Source organism: Sander lucioperca, chromosome 18 (assembly GCF_008315115.2).
Source record: "Sander lucioperca isolate FBNREF2018 chromosome 18, SLUC_FBN_1.2, whole genome shotgun sequence".
NCBI classification, from domain to species: domain Eukaryota; kingdom Metazoa; phylum Chordata; class Actinopteri; order Perciformes; family Percidae; genus Sander; species Sander lucioperca.
In genome coordinates this window covers 11678465-11686760 of record NC_050190.1, presented here as the reverse complement: position 1 = coordinate 11686760, position 8296 = coordinate 11678465, and the positions used below count along the sequence as shown (strand labels likewise).

General features: G+C 38.7%; 2 protein-coding genes across 2 annotated transcripts; one reads left to right on the top strand and one right to left on the bottom strand.

Moving 5' to 3' along the window:
• Nucleotides 1–299: 299 nt before the first annotated feature.
• iah1 (isoamyl acetate hydrolyzing esterase 1 (putative)) lies at nt 300–3761 on the bottom strand. The gene is made up of 6 exons (XM_031279035.2): nt 3624–3761; nt 3426–3478; nt 3071–3219; nt 2348–2509; nt 2117–2238; nt 300–1287 (listed from the first exon to the last, which is right to left on the bottom strand). Exons 1-6 carry the CDS (start codon nt 3684–3686, stop codon nt 1111–1113), a joined length of 726 nt encoding a protein of 241 aa, XP_031134895.1. The 5' UTR covers nt 3687–3761; the 3' UTR covers nt 300–1110.
• A 305-nt stretch (nt 3762–4066) lies between these two features.
• LOC116035737 lies at nt 4067–5930 on the top strand. Its single transcript, XM_031279034.2, has one exon. It carries the CDS (start codon nt 4147–4149, stop codon nt 5173–5175), a length of 1029 nt encoding a protein of 342 aa, XP_031134894.2. The 5' UTR covers nt 4067–4146; the 3' UTR covers nt 5176–5930.
• Nucleotides 5931–8296: the final 2366 nt, after the last annotated feature.

The window sequence follows — 8296 nt, the reverse complement described above, 5'->3', positions numbered from 1 at the left end:
AGTGTTGACTATTGGTGCTTTCACAAAATATTTACACAATAAGATTTTGATAACTCATCAGTAATGTGGATATGACTGTGGGTAAAGGCAAATAATACAACCGTCTGGTAAGTTCAGAAAATGACATAACTACTGTAATGCAGCCTTTAAAACCAGGAAAAGACAACCCTTATGCCATATTACGATATCCAAAATCTAAGACGATATCTAGTCTCATATCATGATATCAATATATTGCCCAGCTCTAGTCATAACTACACTTGGAAGTATTTTTCACGTCACTGGAGCATTGAAATGCATTTTTTACATGTTCTTACTGTGCTGTGTCAATGTTTTTTTTCTTTTTTTAAATTGTAGGCTTGTATAATCTTGACCCCTTTGTACTTATGACATTTTAATACTGTGCAGGGACAAGTGGTAGTCTGTTCAGTATTTCATTTATTTGTCCAGCTGTTGAAACTTTAAGAGGTTATATCATGTGTATGAAACATGGTGCCTTTTCTGATTTAGTGCCTAACCGTTCTGAGTCGACTTTGATTTCTGTGCAAAACTTCCAGCAGTTGAACATGAATCTGGACAATCTGGAAATTAATTTTAAAAAAACTTCCAGAGGTGCTCAAATGTTATTTTTATGCTTTGTTTTCTGTCCTTGTGCCAATGTGACTTATGCACCTCTGTTATTATATGTCTCACCACTGTTGCCTGCTGTGCCACATGTTAAAATTGTAAAATATGTATTTAACTGTAGGTCAGGAAAAAAACTAGACCGTGTAGCTAACAGTGACTACCGAGTTGATGTGAACTGTTACACAATGAGCAGATGTCCTGTGTCATATTCTGATGTGTATATTCTTAATGTTTCTCACTTTTTTTTAAGTTCCTCGCTTGCATTACCTACACACATCTCAAAATAAAAATCTTTATTGTGCATTTTAAACATTAATATGTGGTCTCACATTTGACATACTGGCAAATCACAGCTGCTTCATTCATTCACCTGGGCATTTCCAACAAGTGCAACAAAGGAGTGCTGTTGAGTGTTTTGTTTTTCACAGAATATCCAGCCCTGTAGGATCTTTAAAATATTTTTCAAAGCCAACGTCCTCTCCTTCACTGGTTACAGAGGAGGCTGCTCTCGGGACTCTTGGTGTCCACGTCTCCCCAGTAAGGCAGGATGAAGGGCAGATCAGCCACCCGACTCTCCAGCAGCTCCCACAGGTGCTGTGACACAAACTGGTTTCCCTTCTGTGAGAGATGCAGCCCATCAGACAGATAGACTGTGTAGTCCTATGAAGCACAGGACAAAACAGGAAGGCTTTCGTTAAATTATTAATTTAAAGGAAGATAATGGGGTAAAATGAAATATCTCGATACTAGGTCTGGTCACATTGTCAGTGCTTTCAATTCATAATGAGACATTTGTAAGATTTTAAACATTTAAGGACACTATATTGTAAGATTTTAAACATTTAAGGACACTATATTGACAATATATACTACATGTATCTAAAATTGTGAATGTCCAACAAACAAAAGAAGCTTACATTTTTCCTGCCCATTCAATTTATTGGATGATTAAAGAAACTGGAATTTACTTGAACGAAGAATCTAATGGTCAGTTTTTGTACTGCCTGTTTCAGCAATGCTTTATATTATGGTTCCATGATTGTCTAATAATTCATTTGGAACATTCCTTCAAAGAAATGTGTAATCTGGTACTAATTATAGGGGGGAAAAATACAGAAGCTAAATTTAAATTAATTAAATATTCATGTATTACTCTTATTATTGGAAATTGTATTCTCTGTATATGTTGATTTGTATGCTTGTCTGTAGACATGTTCATGTTTTTTCATGTTCCGCTGACCTGTTGTGCACTGACTTAAAGAATCTCTTACACTAGCGGTTAGCATTAACAATTGGGATTAATGTACTGGAAGTTATTACTACTTTCCCTATATTAAGTCCCATACATAGTTCTTTCCATTAAAATTCTTGGATGTCATTTGGAAGTTGCATACTTGTAAAACCAAAGTGTTATCCTCTGCAATGTGTGAGGATTTCATGTTACAGTGGCCTCTAATGAAACGCAGCAGCTACAGTAACAAGTACCCACCTGTCCATCTTTCTGCATGAGTGTCCAGAGGTCCAGGACGTCTGTACCACACTGACTGGCAGCCTGGACACATGCCTGGGCATACTGCCCCGCTGCAGAGTTGTGGCGATTGAGTGGACATCCTGAAAAAAGACATGAAGAAGCACTCAGGATCTTTGTAGGCCTGGAGTGTAAACATGGCCTATGTTACCATACAAGAACGAAAGAGAGGAGATTGTGAATGAGGGTTACCTTTCAGAATGCACTCCTTCTCCCAGGCCGGCTCATGAATAGGTGGAGGGGTGATGAAGATAACTCTGTCTGCTGACACTCCAGCTGAAGCCAGAAGCCTGGTGATCTCCTTTAGGTTCTCTGAATACTCCTGCAGAGGGATGTGCTGTTGGGGGTTTTTATCTGCATGACAGCAACAGATGAAAGGAGGCAAACTCATACAGAAACATTAGGAAAGGATAATTAATTATTAGTGACAATGTTTCTAAGCACATTGTTTTCAATTAGTCATAATCACAAAAAGCCTAAGCAATGAAGTGCAGAGAATGACATCTGAAAACATTTATAGGGGTACTCCAGTAACTAAGTATTGCATTCCCATAAATAATTTAAGTAGCAGAAGCTGACACATCCTGACTTTTAGTCTCAAGTATGTGCCAAGCTCCAAACACACAGGATCCTAAATTTAGCTGCAGCATCGTGTCTTGTTAGAGCTCCCTGCCTGATAAATATGTACGTCTTTCTAAGCATGTCATAAAAAAAAAAATGCATAGTATTTCATAAAAAAGTCATACCATATGTCATAAAAAATCTCCATGCGCAAAGTCTTGTGAGTAAACCTTTAAGCAAGAAAACAATTATAAAGATGTTTTCTTCTGAAATCGGATACAGAAGGTTTGTAGCCAAATTTGTATTACTAAACTTCCTAAATTGTCATTAGAGGTCGTGTCAGTAAAATTGTACCTTCCAGTGCACAGTCGTTGGCTCCAAAGAAGACAGTGACAGCAGCTATGTTGTCTGCTGAGTTTGGGCTGTTTATGAGGCGAGGAAGTACTATCTTAGCCCATCTGGAGTTGTAGCCAGACAGTCCTCTGTTTACAACATCACACTTTCTGATGGGAAAATATATAACGTCAGATTCATATATTAGTCGAAGGCACGTTAGTCTGGTTACATATGACTTGTATTTAAAAAAGAAAAAGCACACCAGTGCCATTTCTGTTCATAACTCCCAAGAAACTAGCATGTATGAGAAATTAAATGAGCACTTCCATTACGGTTACAACAAATCAAGAACCAATAAATGGGAACTACTGACCTTGCTAGTTTGTCGGCAATTTCTGCACCCCAGCCATTGGCTTGAAATGAAAACTGAAAGAATTAACAGCACTGTTTCATTAAGTATTATCTAGAAAGCTAGCAGCTAATGCTAACTACTGCGTTAGTGAGTTGGTTAGAATTAACTGCTGGCTTGCACAATATTACAGTATTTGAAAATGATTTTGCATTAGCTAACCTGTGTGATGGAGTCCCCAAATAAAATGACTTTAGGCCAAATTACGGTTTTGTACTTCGACATAATGAAAGTGGCAGCGCAAAACGAAATTTCCGGTTAGGAGGTTGTTGTGACGTGTGGTCAGACTTCAAAATAAAAGTCTTCATCATGACTTTTTTTTTACACAGATATTTAGCTAAATAATGCATTTTGTATAAAATTATACAAACAAAAACGTGTATGAAATATAATTTCATTATAAAAAGAATGACAAAAGTGTAAAAAAAATACTTATTATCAAAATGTTGATTTACTGACTTAGCCTACTATTATAATTTGGACTTATTATCTCATCGTTTTGACTTAGAAAGTCAAAATCAGGCTAACTATCACATAAGTTTGCCTCATTAAAGTAAATATTTGGATTAATATCAATAATGGTAGGTTAAATGAAAAAATACTCGCCAACCGGGGGGCGCTGCAGTTAGAACGAGCCACCATCAGCAGCCCGGAAATCAGCTTTCGTCTTTTGCCCCCTTCAAACATGGCGGAGGTCAGGTTATGTTTTGGAAGGGGAGCGTACAACTTTGCACACAAATTCTACAACCGACAACTCCTTGAAAGTCAAGATAAAGGTGCAATACAGGCTTCTTCTCTATCGACTGGGTTACTGTTGGGTGATATCCAAAATGGAGAACTGCATGGAGCCGATAATGCAGCAGACAAAGTGACCGGTGGAGTTTCAAAGGACAATTACACAAGCGTGACACTACTGTATGGTTCGGTTAACGAGGTTTGGGAAAACGCAAATGTCGCTGAATTTTACGATTTTTTTGGACTCAACAAAGAGTATTCACTTTCTAATAAGTCCAAGGTTCAAAATATAGAGACAAATCTACCCTGGTACCGGATTAACGCCATGTTTCGGAGGACGTTGTGCACCTCCGGGTCCGCTCGTCGACAACAGACTTTCGGTTTGTGTTGGGGACATGGACAGTTCATCAGAGCTTACAGCGGCAACGGAACCCGATCTGAGCCCCTTTACAAAACCAAAACAGGCTACTATGAAATCCTGGAGGTGTCCCCTACCGCCACTCAAGTCCAGATAAAAACAGCCTACTACAAGCAGTCCTTCATCTACCACCCGGATAGAAACGCCGACAGTGAGCACGCCACTGTCCGCTTTTCTGAGATCAGCGAAGCCTATACCGTGCTGGGCAGTAAGGCACTGCGGAAGAAATACGACCGGGGTATGTTGAGTCAGTCGGACCTTATGGCAACAGCCAGACCCTCCGCCAAGGACACAGGGAGCTCCGCGAAACAGACGACCGAAAGCCGACGGTCTATGGTGGGCGCAGACAGCCGAGGAGACGTCTTTGATTTCGACAAGTTTATCAAGGCCCACTACAACGAGCAGCTGCAGAGAGAAAGAGATATCAGAGTCCGAAAAGAGGAGATGCTTAAGAAGAAGCAGGAGACGATTGAGGAGAAGAAGATGGGAAGGATGATGGAGATGGGAGTTGCGGTGCTGATAGCGATGGCCGTGGGTATACTGGCCAGCTTAAAGCGGTGATGAAGTGTTGAAATGAAATATTTCAGTTCATCAGTTTGCAATCCCAGCACAGTGCTGTATACTTTCATACTGTCTGAACACAGCATTCACTGGTTTTTGCCCAGTGTAGCGTTTGTCAATCACACACGCACACAGTCAATGCGACTCCCAGCAGTAGGGATTACTAGTACTGACAGTTTTGAGTCTGCCATACATATCAGAATAAAAGGACATTATTATTTTATTTTAAATCAGTAATTATCTGGTTAAAGAATAAATAACATGATTATGAATCTTACCAGGCAATCGCAACATTCTGTACTTTCCAGTTCTGATACAGAAACATTTGAGTCCGTAGAGTATTAGGGTTCGACACCCAGCTTTACCCACGAGTAATGCACTGTGCCGTGAATGCTGTCTTCAAATTAAATCCACAAGTCACTGGTTGATTTACAACCAACAACCGTTCAACTTTGGCTTTTATAAAGTCATCTGTCTTGCAGATATCTTTATTTTTAATGGTTAAACTGGTTTAAATTATATTTAACGTATTGCTATTTATGAAATATGTGTGGCAATGTAAGGAATTATGGGATGTGTGTGTCATCAGTCATCTTGAGAGCCCATGAAACGGGGGTATTATAGGAACTGTAGGTTTATGCTCATTAAAAAGGTGCCTTGGATGATAGCTATTGTAAACATTATGATTACATTGTTCAGATATTTAACTAATAAATACATCTTGAGCAGTGCCTGTCAGAGCACAGTGAAACAAATGTTTGAGTATTTTGTTAGTCAACAACACCAACACTGATTAACCTTATTGTGTGAATGCTGATTCAGCACCATTTACAGTATTGTTATCTGATTCTTCCGTACGATTTTCGGTCACCTACTACTGCATACTTTCAGCTACAAAAAACATTCAAATATCAAAATGGGTCTCATTTTAGTAGGATCTTTACTAAAAGTGTACATACGCCCAAAAATGGCTTACGGCAAAAAAAATAATTCTGATTTATAAAACAGTGCATACGAGCATCTGTAAGCAATGTTCCCTTTATAAATCACACTGCAAATTGATTTATAATTTTAGCCTGTTCTCGCACAGTGTAGGGAAACCTGATCTATAGACTACCTACAGTATATTAATAATACCGTCCAAAACGGCAGGCATTACGGCACTTGGGGACGTCCTCGATATACCAGACCTATATGATAAGATTTAACTACTATACTATGATTTTCTTAGTACCTTTTTCAACATACTGTAAAATAAGATAAAATAGATTTTATTAATCCCACACTGGGGAAATTCCTGTGCTACAGCAGCTCAAAAGAAGAAGAAAATGTACACACATCGAATAACACAAATACACGTTAAATAGACAAAGGAGAAAAAACATACAGAAAGTATTATAAGAAATAGAAAATATAGAATTAGTTATAATATTAATAGTAATAATACAAACATTTTTACACAATAAACACCCTTATATAAACAGAGTATATATACACAGATATACAGATGAGTAAGGTGCAGATGGATAGAAATGACATATTGTACAGTTGGAGGTGATACAGAGTAATAAATATGCATAGTGCAGAATATTGTCTAGTGATGTTTCATATTCAGAAACGGCTAGCAGTGCTACATTATGATGTTGCATTAAAGAGTCAGACCCCTGCTGGAAGAAGTACCTGCGGTAGCGCTCCTTGAACTGAGGGTGCAGCAGTCTGCTGCTGAAGGAGCTGCTCAGGGAACTCAGTGTCTTGTGTAGGGGGTGAGAGGTGTTGCCCATGATTGATGCCAGCCTGGCTAACATCCTCCTCTCCCCCACCTCCTCTATGGTGTCCAGAGGGCAGACCAAAACAGAGCTAGCCCTCTTCACCAGTCTGTTTAGCCTTTTCCTGTCCCTCTCTGTGCTCCCAGCTCCCCAGCAGGCTACTGCATAAAAGATTGCAGACGCAACCACAGAGTCATAGAATGTTTTTAACAGAGTCCTGCACACACCAAAGGACCTCAGCCTCCTCAGCAGGTGGAGACAGCTTTGGCCCTTTTTGTACAGGACGTCTCTGTTTTTGGACCAGTCCAATTTATTGTTTAGGTGAACACCCAGGTATTTGTATGTCTCTCCACCATCTCGATGTCGACACCCTAGATGTTCCCGGTGTAGTACCAGGCGGCCTCCTGCGAAAGTCAACCACCATCTCTTTTGTCTTGCTGGCGTTGATGTGAAGGTGGTTTGACTCACACCAGCTGACAAAGTCCCAGACGACCACCCGGTATTCCTGATCATTCTCATCTGATAGCCTCCCAACAATGGCAGTATCATCAGAGAACTGCTGCATGTGACAGCTGCTTGTGTTGTGCCTGAAGTCTGCTGTATACAGGGTGAAGAGAAAAGGAGCGAGCACTGTACCCTGTGGTGCTCCTGTGCTATACTGTGACTTTTTTGGACATAGTACACTATGACTTTTTATAACTTTTTTACAACATACTATAACAGTATGTAGTGGTATGTTGAGAAAAGGTCATAGTATAATATATTAAAAAAGTGATAAAAAGTCATAGCATAGCATGTCCAAAAAGTCACAGTATAGTATGTCGAAAAAAGTACTAAAAAAGTCAAAAAAGTGATAAAAACGACTTTTCATCACGTTTTTCAATATACTATGCTATGACGTTTTTCGACATACTATGACATTTTGTCACTTTTTCGACATACTATACTACGACTTTTTTGGTCAATTACTATTGACACTATTATCCCTTATTTTCGATATACTATACTATGACTTTTTCGACATACTGTACTTTGACTTTTTTTAATCACTTTTTTCAACAAACTATACTATGACTTTTTCCGACGTACTATACTATGACATTTCTGGTCAATTACTGTGACACTATTATCACTTATTTTCGACATACTATACTTTGACTTTTTTTCACGCTTTTTTCAACATACTATAACTTTTTTTATCACTTCTTCGACAAACTATGCTATAACTACTTTATCCCTTTTTTGACATACTATACTATGACTTTTTTTAATCACCTTTTCAACAAACTATGCTATGACTACTTTATCCCTTTTCAACATAGTATACTATGACTTTTTATCACTTTTTTCAACAA